Raw genomic sequence first — 19579 nt, 5'->3', positions numbered from 1 at the left:
AAGGAAATAGTTACCTGTCAGATTTTACATTTGCATAGGGAATATCTCAAATTTACATAGTTGAATGAAGTCTTGCTTAGTATATGCCCTGGGGGTGACCCCTATCTGCAAAAACAAACAAACAAACAAAAAAAACCATTTGTTTTGTTTGAAAGAGTCTCACAATGTAGTCCCAGCTGTCCTTAAACTCACTGAGATCCAGTTGCCTCTGCCTCCCAAGTGACGCACACCAAAATAGCATTTTGAAGCCTGAAGTTTAGAGACACAAAAGGAACAATGAGGTAAGGTTCAGTCTTTGCTGCCCCTGCAGCTACATTTTCCATGTGAATACTAGCCAGCCTTGAACATGGTGGACAAGCACGTTTGGCACGTAACTGTTGAACCATTCCCTACGAGCCAGCCTTAGGCAAGTCCCCTTCAGGTGAGCAGTGCTCTCAGGCCTTCACTAGCAGACCTCACACAGGCGCTGTGCTGCCACACTGGGGCCTCAGGAAGAGCCCTGTTTAGCACAGTGTCTATCATCTCCAGTGGCCTGGAACCCAGTCATATGTGCGTGGAATGTGTGTCACGGGCTGGAGCTCTTAGGAACTGAAAAGTCAATCTTGTGTTTTTGAATGATCTCTCGAGGCCCTAAATGAAAGTAAAATGCACAAAGACCCTCCGGGACCCGTGAACACAAATCTCTACGATGCTGTTCTTGGAAGCCGCACCAAGTTCGGGTTCAGGATTTCACATCTGGCTTGAGGTACATAGCCAGGCTGTGAAGAGTGAGGGTAAAGAAAAGGGAGGCCAGGGAAGGAGTGTCACATGTCACTGCCCTGCTCATTCCCAAGTGAATGTACCCTATGTTAGGGACTTTTCTGGAAGGGTTGCATGACAAAGATGGGAATTTTTGTTTGTGGTTTCTTAGCTTTCCAACAGATACCGCCTTCCAGAGGTGGGGGGTGTGTGTCCTTGTAGCTAAGAAAGTGCACAGGTTATCTAAAAGACCAATCCAAAGAGGGATGAGGACACTGTAGGAAAGTGTCTTAAAAAGCCTGTATCCCAGGCTGGAGAGATGGCTCAGTGGAGCACTGACTGCTCTTCCAGAGGTCCTGAGTTCAATTCCCAGCAACCACATGGTGGCTCACTACCATCTGTAATGGGATCCTATGCCTTCTTCAAGCATAGGAACAGTGTACTTACATACATAAAGTAAATAAATAAAATCTTAAAAAGTCTGTATCCCAAGATGGCTGCCATGCTAGGTATGATGAGTCCTACCTTTAAGCCCAACCTTTGGGAGTCCGAGAGAGACTGAAAGATCAGCTACATACAGCATTTAACAAAAGCCTGGCCACCTTCAACCCTGTCTTTAAAAATATTAAGAGCCAGCCAGGCCTAGTGGCCTATACCTTTAATCCCACCACTTGAAAAGTAGGTCTCTGAGTTCAAAACCAGCTCACTCTGAAACAGCTCCAGAGACCTTGTCTCAAAAAATAAAAAATAAAAGAAGAGGATGCTGGAAAATGACTTTGTGGGTAAAGAGCTTGCCAAGAGTGAAGACCTGAGTTAGGACCCCTAGAACTCACATAAAGCTTGTATGCAGTACCACAGATCTGGGATTCAGGGCAACCCCCAGAAGTCTGTGGGCCAGCCATACACAGGTGGACAGCAAGAGATTCTGTCTTGTCCTCAGACAACAACAAAAAAGAATGCTGATTAAATAACATCTTTCTTCTCTTGAAACTTCAAGCAACTTCTCCCACTCCCACTCAGAATAAAAACAAGGGTCTGTCTCAGTCTCACACACCAAGACTTCCTCAGCTCCACCCCTACTCCTCTCCTTCCCTCAACTCTATATTCAGGCTGGTCTCCAACCTTTAGCTCATTTCTACCCCAGGACCTCTGCACTGTCTGTGACATCTTCCCAAAGGGTACTTCTGCCCTAGCTTCACCAGTCCAAATGTTCCCTAGTTTTGTAGGCTCATGAGTGCCACTATCCTGTCACATCCTGGTTGGTGCTGTATTTTATTTTGCGTGTGTATGGGTATTTTCCATGCATGCATGTCATCGTATCACATGTGTGCCTAGTGCCCTGGTACTGTGGTACCCTTGGAGGCTGGAAGAAGATATCAGATCCCCTTGGAACTGAGTTACAGACAGTGAGCGACTATGTGAGTGCAGAAACTGAATTCTGGTCCTCTGGAAAAAACCAGTCCTGTTCTTAACCACAGAGCTGTTGCTCCAGCCCTGTTTGACACACACTCTCTCTCCTTCTTTCTCTCTTTTTCGAGATGGGGGTCTATCTATGTAGCTTTGACTGTCCCAGAACTCAGACTATGGTTCAGTCTCAGGCTGGACTTGAACTTACATAGACCCACTGGCCTCTGCCTCCTGAGTGATAGGATGAAAGGCAGGAGCCAACATGTTTGGCTTTTTGGTTGTTTGACTTTCTTAATGGCACCTGTGCAACCCCAGATTACTTATTACCCGTTCATGGTTAGCCTCCAACACTACCAGACACCCTCAGAGGAGGGACTGTGTGGGACTTTGCCCAGCGTGCTCACCCCACCTGCTGGCGTGAGAAAAATGCCTCAGTGAGTTAGACACTTGTCATGCAAGCATAAAAACCTGAACTTGGATCCCCAGAACCCACAGGAAAAGTTGGCATGGCAGCTGCCTCTAATCTCAGCATTCAGGAGCTAGAGATGGGGGATCCTCAAAGCAAGCTGGCTAGCCAGATTAGCCAGAGTCAATGAGCCCTAGATTCATAGAAAGGCCCCTGGAGAGTGATAGAGGGAAACGCCCAGTGTTGACTTCTGACTTCCACAAGCATGTGAACACACATGCTTGTGCACCCTATACATATAGACATGAATGTAACACACACACACACAAAACCCAGAAATTATTAACATAAAAATGAACTCCAGGCCTGGTAATGGCACACTCGTCCCTCTCCCCTCTTTGGATATATGCCCTACTCCGGGGAATCACAACTCCAGACCACCTCCAGATCTGAATAGTTGAAGCTGGGCTGAAGGTGTGTGCCTTTCCGTCACACACACACTGGAAACTGAAGCAGGAAGTTCTAGAAGGGAAGAGACAGTGTTGGGGAGGAGTCGGGGATACTCTTTAGATGAGGTGACCATGAACAGGGAGGGGCTCATGAACAGGGTGACCATCTGGATGAAGTCCTGAAGGAGGTGAGGGCTAAGCCATGTCAGCACACACAGAATGTTTGTCGGCCAGTGAGGTCCAGTGTTGCTGCGGCAGCCTGAGCAAAGGGGCTGAATGACCAAAGGGACCAGAGGGTGAAGGCCGTCATGTAGGGGCTAGAGGAGGCTGCCCGACAGGGAAAACTTTAGCTTTGTTTCCAGTAGGGAGGGAAGCCACTGGGACGGTGTTCAGCAAAGGCGATGAGAGGTGACTCACCTTTTTCTTGGAAGTCTTTTTACTTCCCTAAAGCAAGTAAGAGAAGCTGGGCATGGTGGCACCAACCCTGGCACCCCAGCACTTGGGAGATGGGAAGAAGGATGGCCAGTAAGTCTGGTTTACACATAAGGAACACGTTCAGAAAAAAAAAAAAAAAATTAAGAACCCAAAAAAACCAAAACCAAACTAACAGCAGATGGGGGGAGGGGAATAATTCAGGAGCTGGATAGTAGCACTCAAGACAGCCTAAGAAACACCCCCAATTTCCAGTTGACCATACAGAGGCCCAGAGCTGCCCGGCTCCTTCCCTAATTAAGAACTGGCCCCAGAAGTGGAAAGGCTGGCCCTGCAGAGAGGGACAAACCCCAGAGGCCAGAGTCCACCTTTCCCCAACCTGCCCTCCCCAACGGGACTTCAGTGGGGGGATGGGCAGCGGAGGCCCTGGGCGTGGCCCGTGGGCGAGTCCCACCCACCTGCCCACCCTCCGAACGTGCTGGCCAGTGGGCAGGAGACCTGGGAGGCAGCCACCGCGGCCTGCAGCCTGCCTGGCGCCTCCTCCCTCCCCAGGGGCCGGGTGGGGTGGCTGGCTAGGGGCGGGACACTCCCCCGACCGTCCTCCTTCCCTCCCTCTGTGCCTCGCTCCCTCGCTGCCTTCCTCCCTCCCCAGCTGGCGAGGTTTCCCCCTTTCCCTAGCCTGCCAAGCCCAGTGGCTTAGGGCTCAGCCGCTAGTTTCGTTTCTCAAGGTCCAGTCTATCTCTGTCTCTCCTCTCCTCTCCTTCCCTCTTCTCTCTTCTCCCTCTCCTCCCCTCCCCTCCCTCCCCTCCCTCTAGTTGAACACCAGTCCCTACTCCAATATCACCTCCCACGGACCAACCTGGATACAGGCTTCTCTCTCCCTAGGACTCTGTCATCCCGCCCTGTTCAAGTTTTCAGAGGCAGGAATTCTTTTCTTCTCTTTTCTCTCTTTCTCTCGTCTTTCTTTCTTTTCTCTCTTTCTCAAGGGTCTTGTCATCTCACTTTGTTGACTGTGGACAAAGGTCTAAAACTTGTATCGATTTCTCCTACTTCCTCTCTGGGTGTTCCCCGGCCAGCTCTACCGGCCTCGCTCTCTGACAAATAGCACCTCAGGGGCTCGCCCTGACTCTATGCTATGAATTCTTCCTTCAGCATTTTTCTTCTCTCGCTTTGCTGACAAGTCTCTGCTTAAATGTCACTTCTTAGTCCAGGGGTCCTCAACCTGTGGGTCCATAACCCTTTTGGGGGTCAAATGACCCTTTCATAAGGGGGTCACCTAAGACCACCAGAAAACAGATATTTACAACCTGATTCACAACAGCAGCAAAATTCCAGTTATAGAATAGAAACGAAATAATTTTAGGGACTGGAGAGATGGCTCAGTGATTAAGAGCACTGACTGTTCTTCCAGAGGTCTTGAGTTCAACTCCCAGCAACCACATGGTGGCTCACAATCACCTGTAATGGGATCAGATGCCCTCTACTGGTGTGTCTGACAGCTAGTGTACTCATATAAATCAAATAAATAAATCTTAAAAAAAATAATTTTAGGGGCAGGGTGCTGTTGGCTCATGCCTTTTACCAAGGCTTGCTCTGGAGGCAGAGGCAGGTGGATCTCTGAATTCAAAGCCAGCTTGGTCTACAGAGTGAGTTCCAGGAAAGCCAGGACTATGCAGAGAAACCTTGTCTTGAAATACCAAACCAGACCAAGCCAAACCAACCAAGAGACAAAAACCAAACCCCCCTCAAAAACCAAGAAAATGTTATGGCTGAAGGTCAACACAATGTGAAGCAGTACTGTGGAAAAAAGTACAGCATTAGAACCACTGTCTTAACCTTCCATCCTGCCTCTAGAGAGGTAAATGCAGGAGGGTCAGAGCTCAAAGATAATTCTCCACATAGTTTTAGGCCAGCCTGTATCAAGCAAGACTTCAAATGTCATTACTTGAGACGTCCTCATTCCCTACTCCAAGTTGCACACCTTTTATTTTGATGTATTTGTTTGTTTTATTTGGGCAGAGGGTTAAAAAAATCACTGTGTAGCTACTGGAACTACTGAAATGTCACCACATCTGGTTTTCTTTCTTCCATTTTTTTTTTTTAAGAGACAGGGTGTTTCTAATACAGAGAATATATATATATATACATATATATATGTATATGTATATATACATACATACATACATACATACATACATACATACATACATACACAGATATCTTCCTGCTTCTGCCTTTTGAGGGCTGGGATTAAAAGCAAGTGCTACCACTACCCTGTGTATTGTTGTTTTTGTTGTTGTTTTTTAAAACAGAGTCTAACTGTCCGGCCTGCGCTTACTTTAAACTGTGCCTCGGCTTCCTGGGTAGTAGGATTACAATAGTCAACCTAGCTATGTTTCCTTTCTGACTTCTGACTTCGCTCTTTTCCCTGGCCCAAGAAATACAAGACCTTGAAGCCTATGCAGGTTTGTTATGTTTGTTGTAACAGCCCAACCATAAGACATACTCAATTGACGTCTATTAAATAAGAAGCTCCTGTCTTAGGGTTTCCATTGCTGCGAAGAGACACCATGACCAAAGCAACTCTTATAAAGACAACATGTAATCGGGGCTGGTTTACCAGCTCAGAGGTTCAGTCCAGTATCATCAAGGTGGGAACATGGCAGTGTCCAGGCAGACATGGCACTACAGAAGGAACTAAAGAGTTCTACATCTTGACACAAAGGCAGCCAAAGGAAGGCTGTCTTCTAGGTAGCCAGGAGAAGGGCCTCAAACCCCACCCCCACAGGGACACACTTCCTCCCACAAGGCCACATCTCCTAATCAGGCCACTCCCTGGGCTAAACAAATTCAAATCTCCACAGGTCTGGTTAGTGTGGGTAGTGAGGCACTTGAGCAGTTAGCTCTGGGCTGTGTTTTTTTGTTGTTGTTTTGTATCATGTTTTTTTTAAAATACCTTTTGCTATAAAGCACAAGCTAACCTTGAACTGATTCTCTTGCCTCTGCCTTGTGCATGCTGGGATGATAGTGGTGTGCCCCCATGCTGAGCTCTTTTTCAGCCTCTTATTGGTTAGGCTGTAAGTATAGACCATGTAAAGAATTATATGCATTTACCTACCAGGATCCAGGATCCCCATTCCCATTAGAAATGTTATTTTCAAAAAAAAAAAAAGAAATGTTATTTTCTTTTGTCATGAAGCCAAAGAAAGACCAAGAAGCAGCTACTATTCTCTCTCTCTCTCTCTCTCTCTCTCTCTCTCTCTCTCTCTCTCTTTTATTTTGTTTTATGTATGTGGTGGTTTGTTTATGTCTTTTTAAGACAGAGTTTCTCTGTCAGTCCTGGCTGTACTACAATTCACTCTGAAGACCAGGCTGCAGTTTTGCCTGTAGTTCCCCCCTGCCTCTGCTTCCCTGCGCTCCGAAGGCAGAGGCAGGGGGATCTCTGTATTTGAGGACAGCCTTATCTACAAATCAAATTCCAGGACAGCCAGGACTAAACAGGGTTTCTACCATGTCTTGGAAAAAAAACAAAAAACAAAAAAACCTTATTTTTATTTTAAGTATTTGTGTTTTGCCTGAATGTATGTCAGTGTAACAATTGTGCCTGTTGCTCAGACAACCAAAAGAGGGGGTAGGATCCCCTAAACTGGAGTCAAGAACCATTGTGAGCCGCCTTGTCCTACTGGGAACCAAAGCTGGGTCCTCTACAAGAAAATACATGTGCTTTTTGCCACTGAGCCACCTCCCTAGCCTCTACTCTTCTTTGTCTTCTTTCTCCCTCTTTCTCTCTCTCTTTTGGTCTTTTCAAGACAGGATTTCTCTCTGTAGCCCTCCCTGCCTCTTTTGGAATTCACTAGTAGACCAGGCTGGCCTTGAACTCACAGATCCACCTGCCTCTGCCTCCCAAATGCTGGGATTAGAGTTATGTGTCACCACACTCAGTTTAGTTTGTTTTCTAAATAAAGATAATGCTTGAGGGTAGGAGAGATGGCTCAATGGATAAGAGCACTGACTGTTCCTCCAAAAGTCCTGGGTTCAATTCATACCTGTCCTTAACTCCTGTTCCAGGGTTTCTGAAACCCTCATACAGGTGGACACACAATAGGAGGCAAAACACCAACACACATAAAATAACAATAGTTAAATAGAAGATAATACTTGAACCTTTATTGATTACAGAATAGCTCTTTTTAAAGTTTTATTTTACTTCGTATATATGGGTGTTTTACCGACATGTCTGCCTATGAACCACATAGGTGCCTGGTACCCACAAAAGCCAGAATAGGGCATTTGACTCCCTGGAACTGGAATTATAGATTGTTGTGGGTGATGGGAATCAAACCCATGTCTTCTGGAAGAGCAGACAGTGCTCTTAATAGCTAAACCACCTCTCCAGCTTCACAGACTAGCTCTTTGATTTTGGGGTGCCTTTACTCACGGAGCCATCCCCTCAGCCCACCATTCTACTGACAGGGTTTGTGTTTGTACTTGGTCATCTGTTCATGTGCTACCTGTACCGGGTGCCTGAGAAAGGCAGAATAGGGTGTTAGATCTCCTAAAAGTATAGTTACGGGCACTTGTGAACTGTCATGTGGGTGCTCGACTGAACCCGAATCAGGAATTGAGCCTAGTCCTCTGCAAGAGCTACAAGTACTCTTAGTCACAAAGCTGCCTCTGCAGCCCCTAATATTCTATCTACCCCTAGTACAGCAACAGGCCATTTTATTTTATTTTTATTTTATGTTTTCAGTGCTGAAATCAAGCGCAGGTGCTTCACATGCTGAAATGTTAGGCAAGCACTCTTTCAGAAACTGTGCCTCTCCAGGCATGTTTAAGGCTAGCTGGAGGCCAGGTGTGGAGCTCAGGCCTTTAATATCCCAGCTTTCAAGAGGCAAAGGTTGATGGATCGCTGAATTAGAAGTGAGCCTGGTCTATAGATCGAGTTACAGGACAGCCATGGTTGTTACCCAGAAAAACCCTGTCTCAAAAAATAAACAAAACACCCAAAACGACACAAACAAAAACATACACACGCACAAAAACGAAACGAAACTAAAAACCAACTAACCAAGCAAGCAAGCAAGCAAACAAACAAGCAAAAAAGATTATAAGGCGTGCCGTAAGCCCGTGGTGCCAGTCACTTGAGAGGCTGAGGAGGAACGATTGCTCTGTTTTCAGGCTAACTTGAGCAACTTAGTAAAACTGTCTCAAAAAAAAATAAATAAATAAAGTAACAAAACTTCGTCCTTTTCTTTCTTTCTTTCTTTTTAAAGACAGGCCCCCACTCTGAAGTCCAGGCTGGCTTGACAGACGTAGCCCAGTCAGACTTCAAACTCAAAGCAATCCCCCTGCTTTAAGTTTTCCCATGCTGGGGTTATGGGTGTGAACAACCACACCCCACAGGAAATTATTTTCAGGGACTTAAACTGCTGCCTAAAGCCACACAGCTACTCCGGAACTGATGCCCCAGGACGTGACCCTGGTGTCATTCTGTCTCTACCTTACTCCCGCCTTTAACTATAGCAGAATCCAGCTGTCCCACTGTGGTTGAGTCCGGTATCGTTAAGCCCTACTGAGAAAACTGTTCATTTTGTAACTCTCAAGGGGTAGGTCCTCTTCCAGAAGTCATACAGTCTTCTAAAATCACACATGAAGTGACAGGCCTGTACTTTAAAAAGTCCAATACCCCTACCTGTCACCGCCCCACAAGGGAAATCGCTACCAGCGTTTGTCCCTTCGCCCAGGCAGTGCGCCTGGGCATGCGCTCTAGAGACGCCTCCTCCCTCCTTCGGGAACGTCCCAGTTCAGGCTCCGCCCATCATCTCCAACCAGAGCGGATCCCCGAGCTGGAGGGCGGGGCTGCCACGCGAGTGGGCGGGAACTAAGGATAGTCGAGTGTCTGGAGTCGTGCGCCGGAGTCAGAACTGCGCCTACCGTCCCAGGTGTCGGTTGCCGGAGCTGATCGAGCTGCGATGCTACGGCAGCCGCTTCCTGATTGGCTGAGTGTGGCTCCCTCTTCGTTCTGATTGGTCGCGAGTGATCTGGGTATGTAAATGAAGGGGCCTGGTGGGGAAAGCCGAGGGTATGGGCGACAGGGTTCTTTAGTGTGTTCGATACCTCAGCTAGGTAGGTGCTCGCCGGAGCTGTCCGGGATCGAGCGCCCAGGGCCTGTGTGTGTCGCCCGGCTGGGTGAATCAGGTCGGAGCCCGAGAAGGGGGCGGAGGCGCCGGTTCCTTGGCTCCGGCTGCGTGACTCACCCGCCCCCGCCGCCGCCGCTTCGGGAGGAGCCGCCTCCACTGCCTTCCGGAAGCGAGGGAAGGCCGAGCTAGCTGAGCGACCCGCGGGGGTCGCGGCTCGCCATGCCCGGGGAGGGACAGGGGGACCCTGGGGAATCTAAAGGATCCCGGGGTCAAAGGGGCCGGAGTCCCCGAGGGAACCCAGGTCGGAGTACCGCTAGGGGGCGCAGGGACTCGAGGGGCGGAGTCGGGGTGGGGGCTGAATTCCTGCGGTTCCCGGCTCCCGGGTCTTCAGCGAAAAGGGCAAAGACTCGATTTTTCGTGACTTGCCAGGTCCTAGGCAGTGTCCCCGGGGCTGAGACCCTGCAGCCTTTGTGCCCCCGTTAGATTAGGTTAGGGGTTCCAAACTCTAGTCCTCTCACCTTAGAAGAAAGTACGGATTTTCAAACTTCTGTCAATGACTTAGTCCTGCGGCCCTTCAGGGTTTCCCATGTCGGCTCCCTTTCCTCAACAAATTCGGGACCCACCGCTCCCTTGAATGACTACCAACAGCTTAAGCTTTAAATTCGAGCGGTCAGCTTCCCAACAAGTGCAGAAGCCTCGGAAGGCAGGCAGTTCAGGCCCACTTCTATCCCCAAACCCCCCCACACACACACTTTACTATGTGCACTTTAGAGTTTCTAATAAACACGCACACACCCGATGCTGCCTCACCACCAAACTTCCCCCAGGCACTAGCTACCCGGGATCCTCTAGAGACATTGCCAACTAGCGACACACTCATCTTCCTGCCTAGACCCTACCCTCCATGACTCTGTCCTGACACTCTGAAAATCCAAGCCTCCTACTCCTGCTCCCGCCTCCTTCTGCCTGCTCCCCACCCCCACCGGGACTCCTACTGTGTCACTCGGTGCCTGCTCCTAATGTGTGGGTTTTTTTTTTTTTTTTTCCCTCCCCAGATGAGGTTTACTCTCCTTCCTTTGGCCCTTTCAGGAAAGCCTGGCCAAGGCTACACATCAGCCTACACCGCATACATCAGGGCTCAGCCTCAGTGCATCTTTCTTACCTGCCCTGAATACCTCCAGGATGGCATCTTCCCACCACTTTCTGTACATTTGGTTATTTAGTGTTGGAGGCATAGAGCAGATACTCCGTGTATTGAACACTGTAAGATGGCTGCGTTTGCAATCAAGGAGTGACACACACCTGTAACCCTAACCCTTGGGAGACAGGAGGATTGCCTGGAATGGCTAGCCAGCCTGGACTACCGTTGAGGCCCCGTCTCTAAAGAGCAAAACCAAAAAGTGCTTATAAATCAGTACTAATTATGTGGGTTTAGAACTCACTGTTCCTACTAAGGACCTGAGTTCAGTTCCCAGTACTCAGACCTGAAGGCTTGCAATGACTTTTAAAACCTGCTCCAGGGGTTCCAACGGCTGGCTTCTTTGGACAGCTGCACTCTTCATGCGCACACACAAACACGACACTTAAAATAAAAGTAAAATTTCAAGTTAACTAATGACCATGTCGCAAGGGCTTTTTGTTCTTTGAGTCTCATCCGCATAGCGACTTATGACAGGTGCTCTCTGTGTCTTAGAAGTTCACCGAGGGTGCTGAGGATGTAGCTCCCGGTTGGTAGAATGTTTGCTTTATATGCAGGAAGCCCAGGAAATTCCATCCCCAGTACCAAATGATACCAAGGATGATGGCACACACCTGTAATCCCAGCACTGGGGAGGTAAAGAAGGGAAACGCAGACATTGGCTTCATAGCAAGTTTGGGGTCAGTCTGAGTTACATGTGACCCGGTGTCATTAGAAATTGATAAGAATTTGCTTAGAAAAACCTAGGCTTGGAGGTTAATTGACTGGTCCAGATCACACTGACCACAGTTGTCAGGGCTGGGCGTGAACTGAATATTGGCTTCCCATAACCGAACGGCTCCTTTCTCCCTGCAGAGGATGCTCATGAGCAAAGGTGTGAAGCGCAAGAGGGAGGAGGAGACAATGGAGGCCCTCTCGGTGGACTCATGGTGGTTGGATCAGAGCCACCCAGCCGTGGCACAGACCCCCCCGACCGTGGCTTCTAGCTCTCTCTTTGACCTCTCAGTGGTCAAGCTTCACCACAGCCTGCGGCAGAGTGAGCCAGACCTCCGACACCTGGTGCTTGTGGTGAACACATTGAGGCGCATCCAAGCATCCATGGAACCGACGACTGTCCTGCCGCCTGAGCCCACGCAGCCCACAGCCCCCTCTGTGGCAGATAACCTTCTGGCTAGCTCAGACGCTGCCTTCTCAGCCTCTATGGCCAGCCTCCTGGAAGATCTCAGCCATATAGAGGACCTGAACCAGGCCCCCCAACCCCAAGCAGATGAGGGGCCTCCAGGCCGCTCTGTTGGGGGTGTCCCACCTAACCTGGGTGCCTTGGACTTGTTAGGCCCAGCCACGGGTTGTCTACTGAACGATGGACTGGAGGGTTTGTTTGAGGACATTGATACCTCCATGTATGACAGTGAACTTTGGTTACCAGCCTCCGAGGCTCTCAAGCCAGGCCCTGAAAGTGGCCCAGCCAAGGAGGAAACTCCAGAGTTGGATGAGGCCGAGCTGGACTACCTCATGGATGTACTAGTAGGCACACAGACACTGGAACGGCCACCAGGGCCTGGGCGCTGACCCACAGACCCAGGGACGATTGACTTGGATCTGAGTTGAGCCTGGTGATGACACCAATCCTCTGTGACATGACGCAGGTGGCTTCCTTTCACAGAGGAGAGCCAGGGTCACTTTGGAGAGACAGTACTGAGTTCTGGAAACTTCACATCCATCCACTTGTCTTGGCCAGTGAGGGAGCTGGAAATAAACCCCCAGTGGTGAAATGACAGGACCCAGAGACAGCAATGGTGTTTGGGCCAGGCTGGAGGTTGGATTGGGGTAATAGTCTGGGCTGTCCCATCCCATTATCCCCAGTGTGGGAAGAGACCTCATAATTTTTTGAAATTAAAACCATCTTTGGAAAATACCAAGTCTGTGTGCTTCTTTGCCGATTAAGGATGAAATAACATCACACTTGTAATCCCGTGACACTCCCACGGTTATCGTGGAATAAAACACTCCCGGTGTACCTTTGAGCAAAGGGCAGGGGCTTTCAGGAGGTCTCCCAAAATAAAACCACTAAGTTTAGTGGAGAGAAGGCAGGACCTTCAGGGGCAGGCAGCTGGCTTTCCATCTAGAAGCTACCCAGGTCCGGGCAAGCTGGGGCCACCTGCCTGCCTGAGCGCAGCATTGGGCCTGGCCGGAGCCGGGTGTCTGCGACCGCCCCCGCGGTCCAGCTGCATTCCTGGCCCGGCTGGGAGGGGCCGCACACTCACAGCCCTGGCACGGGACCCAGGCTGCGTCCTTCCTGGCGGCCGTGGGGGCAGGGCAGGGCCCCGAGAGCGGAAGGATGGTGGGGAGGGCACGGAGGGAGGAGCCGGGGCGGGGCTGGGGGGGGCTGCTGGACTGCCACCCAAAGGGCAGGATGGGTCCTGAATCTGGGGACTGTGACACACGGAGAGCCACTCCCGGGCCTCCCCAGGGGCCGGAAGCTCCAAGACTGGGGTGGAGCTGGAGGGGCGGGAGCTGCACGCAGCCCCAGGGGCCTGGAAGGGGTAGGCGGAGCCTGGTTTCCTGGAGGAACGGAGGAAGCTGTGCCCATTTCTGGAAGTGGCTGAGGCGGGCCACCGACAGGAGCGGATGAACATGGCTTCAGGCTAGCTGGTGCCAAGTCAAGGATCCTCCAGGCTTCTGAACCCAAACCCTGGAGACTCTTGTGCCTAGACCACAGGACGTCTACAGCCCCTGGTTGAGGCTGAGACCTTAGGAGCCCGGGCTGAGCTCTGCGGCGCCCCCTTGTGCCTGGTTAAAAATCTACGCTGTAACCGTAATCAGTATGGTGCAGGTCTCCCGCTTTTTTTATTTTTTTTAGAGGAGGCTTCTGTATCCTAGGCTGGCCTCTAGTTCATTCTGTGGTGGAGGCTGGCTTTGAACTCCTGATTTGCTTTTTTGAGACAGTGTGTCCATCCATAATGGAGTTTAGATAGACCTCAAACTCCTGTCAGTCCACCTGCCTCAACCTCCAGCTAAGATGTACCTTTCACTCAGGTACACAGTAGGCCGACCTAACTACTGAAATGAGAAAAAAAGGGAGAAAAAGGTGGCTGAGGACAGTTTATATTGGTGGTGAATGCCTATGGAGGGGAGCTGCCCTGGGGTGTCAGCCTGAATACACAAAGGCTGTCTGAAAAGAAGTCACAGGGCCAGCCAGGGCTGGCGCATTGCTTGGAATGCAGTGGGCCCTGGAATCTGCTGGCTGAGGAGGCATGTCCTTCTGGAGTAGAACCTGAGTTCTACTGTACAGCCATCCTGAGGTCAGACGTGTGGAGAAAGGGATAGGGCCTGAGACACAAACTGATCACAAAGGCACCAGGGCGGAGGTGCCAATGATGCTTGGCTTTTTAAAGAGCACAACTTGAGGTCTTTCCTTCAGGTGTTTGACCTTCGTTTGCAGAGATGTAAACCCGTGGGATCTGGTTCGTGCCTCTTACAAACGGAGCACACGCACGCATGCAACTTGTGCCCCTATAGCTAAGAGGCATCGGGGTCAGGGAGCAAATGGACCATCAGTTAGCAGGGGAACATGGAATGACGGTACAGATGTTGAAGCTTCAACCAAAAGGTGGGAAAGAAAAGAGATGCTTGGGCTGGAGAGATGGCTCAGTGGTTAAGAGTACCAACTGTTCTTCCAGAGGTCCTGAGTTCAATTCCCAGCAACCACATAGTGGCTCACAACCATCTGTGATGAGATCTGATGCCCTCTTCCTCTTTCAGTGTGTCTGAAGACAGTGACACTGTACTCACACAAAATAAATAAATCTAAAAAAAAAGAAAGAAAGAAAGAAAAGATGCTTAAAGCTGGATCTCTTGGGTCTGTTTATTTGTGGCTTAGAGGTCTAACCTGGGGCGTTCGTTGTACATGTTCTAGATAACCACTGTACTGAGCCATACCCCCAGCCTCTCTTCCCCTCTTCCCCCCTTTCTGAGATAGGCTTTCTTTATGTAGCTCTGGCTATCCTAAAACTTACTCTGTAGAACAGGCTGGCCTCAAACTCAGAGGTACGCCTGCCTCTGCCTCCTGAGTGCTCAAATTAATAGTGTGTGCCACCAGGCCCCACTTCACCTTTTATCTTGTAGTCTGGGCTGCCATTGAACTCTTCTTCCTCTTGCCTCAGCTTCTCAACTAGTCAGAATCACAGACCTGCACCACCAGACCTGGTTCCCACCTGGGTTTAAACTGCAACATTGTCACTCTGGGGCTAAGTGAGCTAACTTTTCTGAGCCATCCAATCCTCTGTCAGTTGGAATAGAGGGTCCCTGATGTAGAGAGAGAAGGATAGCCACATTTGTAAGTGCTGAGAGACAACGGCCCTTCACATCTTCAGGGGGCTCTATGCAGCTGGGTTTGGCTGGAACGAGGAAGGGAAGCCACCAGTTCGGTGAGACCAGGAAGAGAGGGAGGCAGAGGCCTGGCGCACACGCACAAGCAGGAACTTCACTGTGAAAAACTGCAAGGAGCCAGTCATTTCCTTATTGGATGCTGCCAGCTGCAAGTGGACATGGGGTATGAGGTCACAAGAGCCCAGGGTAGAGTCCCTAGGGAGGGGAGGGTGACAAAGGGACAGCAAGGACACCTATGGGGCCAGCTGTAGGATGACAATACTAGGAGACCGTAGGACCATATAGAAGAGTAAGTTCCAGACGTAGGTCTAGGGTTGGAGCTGAGCCCATGAAGGGACACCATGTGTGTAAGAGGCTATGAAAACCAAGGAAAAGGCAATGTCTAGCTTTGACGCTAAGGCTGTGAAGGGACACCATGTGTGTAAGAGGCTATGAAAACCAAGGAAAAGGCAATGTCTAGCTTTGATGCTAAGGCTGTGGAGAGACACCATGTATGAAGGAGGTTATGAAAACCAAGGAAAGGCATTGGGCCCCTGGGACTGAACTCCAAAAAGAGTCATGGGGGGAGATAAGGGCTTACCGGGTGTATCAGGCTGGGTCAGGAGAGGGTGGTCCCAGGGGGCCCACTTCTATCTCACCACATCCCTTCTGTCCCACAGGATGTCCTGTGTTTATGGAGGTGGCCTGGGCTGGTGCCACCCCCTCTAAACTCGGCTTCCCATGACCACACCCCTGTAGGGTAGGGAAAACGAAACAGAGAGAGAGGAAGACACAGAGCTGGAAAGACAAGAAACAAGGAAACAGGCACGGAATAAGGACAGACTTGAAGGATGCATAATCTAGACAGACACAGAAACACCATTCAGAAGTCACAGCAAGCCAGGAATAGATCTAGACCATTGTAGCAAAGATGGACCAACAGTTACCAGCACAATAATCCAGGCCTCAGGAGGCTGAGACAAGAGGGTCACAAGGCCAAAGCCAGCCTGAGCTACATAGCAAAGCCCTCACTCAGAAACAGATAGACATCTAGATATGGTAGCTCATCATTGTAGTTGCAGAATTTGCACTTTGAGGGCTCACGCTGCAGTCTTGGGGCTAGCCTGGGCTACATAGTGAATTCTAGGAAAACCTAACAGAGAACCTATCTCAAAAAAAAAAAAAAAAAAACAAAAAAAAAAAAAACCCCGACAGCTACCACCAAGTCTTTTTATCCTATGGCATTTACTTGTTCATTTGGGAGGATGTGTGTGTGTCACAGTGCATGTGTGGATGTCAGAGGACAACTGAAAATGATTCTTGCCTTCAACCCTTTGGGTCCTGTGGATCAAAACAAGGTCAAAGTCTTTACCTGTTGAGCTATCTTGCTGGCTCAAGGGACCAAATCTTTTTGTTGTAGCTTACTTTGCCCATTTATTTATTTAGTCATGTTATTTTTTTTAAAGATTGATTGGTTTATTTATATTATGTATATGAGTACACTGTTACTCTGAGGACATTGCATCCTGTTACAGATGGTTGTGAGCCACATGTGGTTGCTGGGAATTGAACTCAGGAAGTCTGGAAGAGCAAGCAGTCAGTGCTCTTAACCGCTGAGCCATCTCTCCAGCCCTATTTAGTCATTTGTTGAGAGAGGATCTTGCTCTGTTGCCCAGATTGGTGTCTGACCCCTCAACTTGGCCAAGTGATTTGCCTGCCCCAGTCTCTACAGTGCTAGGACTATAAAATGAGTGACCAAACTCACCATTAGCATCATTTCTATTAGCTAAACACAGAATATCAAGGATTAGGAATGGGACTCAGCAGTGGAGCCCCTGCTTAGAATCCCCCAGGGAGGGGCTGGGGTGTGGCTCAGTGGTAGAGCCCCTGCCTAGAGTCCCCTAGGGAGGGGCTGGGGTGTGGCTCAGTGGTAGAGCCCCTGCCTAGAATCCCCCAGGGAGGGGCTGGGGTGTGGCTCAGTGGTACAGCCCCTGCCTAGAATCCCCCAGTGAGGGAGGGGCTGAAGGCTCAGTCATAGATCTTTACAAACTTGGGGGGGGGCAGGGTACTGGAGAGATAATTAAAGAGGTTAAGAGAACTGGCTGCCCTTCCAGAGGTCCTGAGTTCAATTCCCAGTAACCACTTGGTGGCAGGCAGAGCACTGTATACATAATAAATAAAATATTTTTAAACAAGATTTATTTATTTATTTATTTAAGTGCACTGTCACTGTCTTCAGACACACCAGAAAAGAGCACCAGATCCCATTACAGATGGTTGTGAGCCACCATGTGGTTGCTGGGATTTGAACTCAGCACCACTGGAAGAGCAGCCTGTGCTCTTAACCACTGAGCCATCTCTCCAGCCCATAAATCAAATCTTAAAAACAAAAACAAACAAAAAAAAACAAACAAACAAACAAAGAAAATCTTGAGGAGGCTGGGAGGGATAGCACACATTTAATTCCACCACTTGTGAGGCAGAGGCAGCCTGGTCTACAAAGTGAGTTCAAGGACAGCCAGGGATACACAGAAACCTTGTCTTGAATTCCCCACCTCACTCCCCCAAAAAATTTTTGTGTAGACCAGGCTGGCCTCAAACTCAAAGAGATCTGCCTGCCTCTGCCTCCTGAGTGCTGGGATTAAAGGCTTCTATCACTGTTCCCAGGCTTCCCTGTCTTGAAAAATAAAAGAACAAAAATAGAGAAAGAGAGAGAGAGAGGAAGGAAGTGATAAAGCCGGCATAGTATGGTGACCAATACTTTTATTTCCAGCACTAGAACCAAAGGCAGATGAGTATCTGAGTTTGAGGCTCTACTGGTCTAAATATTAAGTTTCAGGACAGCCAGAGCTACACAGTCATGTCCTGTCCCGGCTGGAGGGAGCTCCATTTTTGGAGCTGTGGAAGGGAGATAATGTCTTAATTTCTTTCATTTTTGTTGAGGTTTTGGAGACAGGGTTTTATATAGCCTAGGCTGACCTTAAACTCAGAATACAGCTGAAGATGACCCTGAACTCCCAGTCTCCGATCTACCGTCTACGATCTACTTGCCTTCTAAACGCTGGGATCACAAGTCTCTGGCACTGTAAATGCTCCTTGGGTGAATAAATGCACAAATGAATAAATGCACAGTGTGTCTATGAGTACTTGATAGAGAGGAACAGTGAGAAGAGGGTCTTATGCTCAGCAGCAGCCACACCCCCCCCCCCATTTCCAGGATGCTGCTGGCAGTGTTCTGGTCACACCCTATTGCTTGGTGCCAGAGCTGGAAGGCATTTCCTGGGGCTCAGCACATTCCAGCCTTCCCTGGTGGCTCAGAGTGGGCAGGGGGCATTTCACAGAGGAAGGGGGTGGCCCCAGCATGCTCGGATCCACCACCCTGTTGCTGTCCCCATACCCTCAGCAAAGGTCCCTCTCCATGGGGTAACAGGAGTGTCCACAGAGACACCACTCAAACCAGTATGAGGGGCTAGCGTGCAGTCCTGGATGAACAATAGACCAGAAGCTGCTGACTATCGTTTTGGGGGTAATCCCCCAGCCTCAGCCTGGCCCCAGCTCTGGGCCTTAGCTCAGAGAGCTGAGAGCATCTGAGGCAGCAGCCTTGTGGGTGACAGAGGCATGTGGGGGTATCTGTGTTTCCTCTGCCGCTCCCCGGGGTCTGGTGAGTCAGGGCAGGCTGGGGCTGGGCCAGGGAATCAGTGGAGTGGGAATAAGGTCTTGAGACATTGGTTCGAGAGCTGGGCAGGTCTGGCTTTCGTGTGGAGTACAGTTGCTTGCTGTGTGATCTTGTGGAAGTTACTGTCCCTCTTCCAGTCTCATCCGTCAGTTGGAAGGCCAGAGGGGAGCAAGGTTTCTTTGGGATCTGGCTGAAGGGAAGGTTGGAGGTCAGCTTCACCACCTTTTTCTTGGGTGAATTGAACGTAATGGGCCCTCCTGAAGGCAGAGGGGAACCACCTCGGAACTTGGAATACAGCGTCAGTGACGATTTTTGTTGAGCAATAAACAGGAGTTCTACCCAACAAAGGTCCAAAACCCCCCTCACTCTCAGGAGAGGCCCATCCAGCCCTTGCATTGTTGCTGATTTTGAGACGTTATCTCATGAACCTGGCCTCAAATTCAGAATGTAACCAAAGACAGCCAGGGCTACACAGAGAAAACCTATCTCAAGCAAAACAAGAGGGTAATTTATCCCTTTTACCATTTATTTATGTACTTTAGTGAATGGTTTGGGCTTGTTTGTTTGTTTCTAAAGACAGGATTTCTTGAAGTAACCCTTGGCTGTCCTGAAACTAGCTCTGTAGATGTGGGTGTGCAGATAGATGCCGGCTGAGGCCAGAGGTATTTGGTACCCTGGAACTGCAGTCACTAATGATTGGAAGCCACTGAGATGGGAATGGGAAGCCAACTGGGCCCTCTGGAAGAACAGCAAGTGATCTTAGCT

General features: G+C 49.5%; 1 protein-coding gene across 1 annotated transcript; it reads left to right on the top strand.

Annotated features, from left to right (window-relative positions):
- The first annotated feature begins 9367 nt into the window (after positions 1 to 9367).
- On the top strand, positions 9368 to 12662 carry SERTAD1 (SERTA domain containing 1). Its single transcript, XM_080908444.1, has 2 exons — positions 9368 to 9477; positions 11626 to 12662. Exon 2 carries the CDS (start codon positions 11629 to 11631, stop codon positions 12337 to 12339), a length of 711 nt encoding a protein of 236 aa, XP_080764570.1. The 5' UTR covers positions 9368 to 9477; positions 11626 to 11628; the 3' UTR covers positions 12340 to 12662.
- The last annotated feature ends 6917 nt before the right edge of the window (positions 12663 to 19579 follow it).

The sequence above is a fragment of the Micromys minutus genome (assembly GCF_963924665.1).
Source record: "Micromys minutus genome assembly, chromosome: 32".
NCBI lineage: Eukaryota > Metazoa > Chordata > Mammalia > Rodentia > Muridae > Micromys > Micromys minutus.
This window is presented reverse-complemented; position numbering and strand designations above follow the sequence as displayed.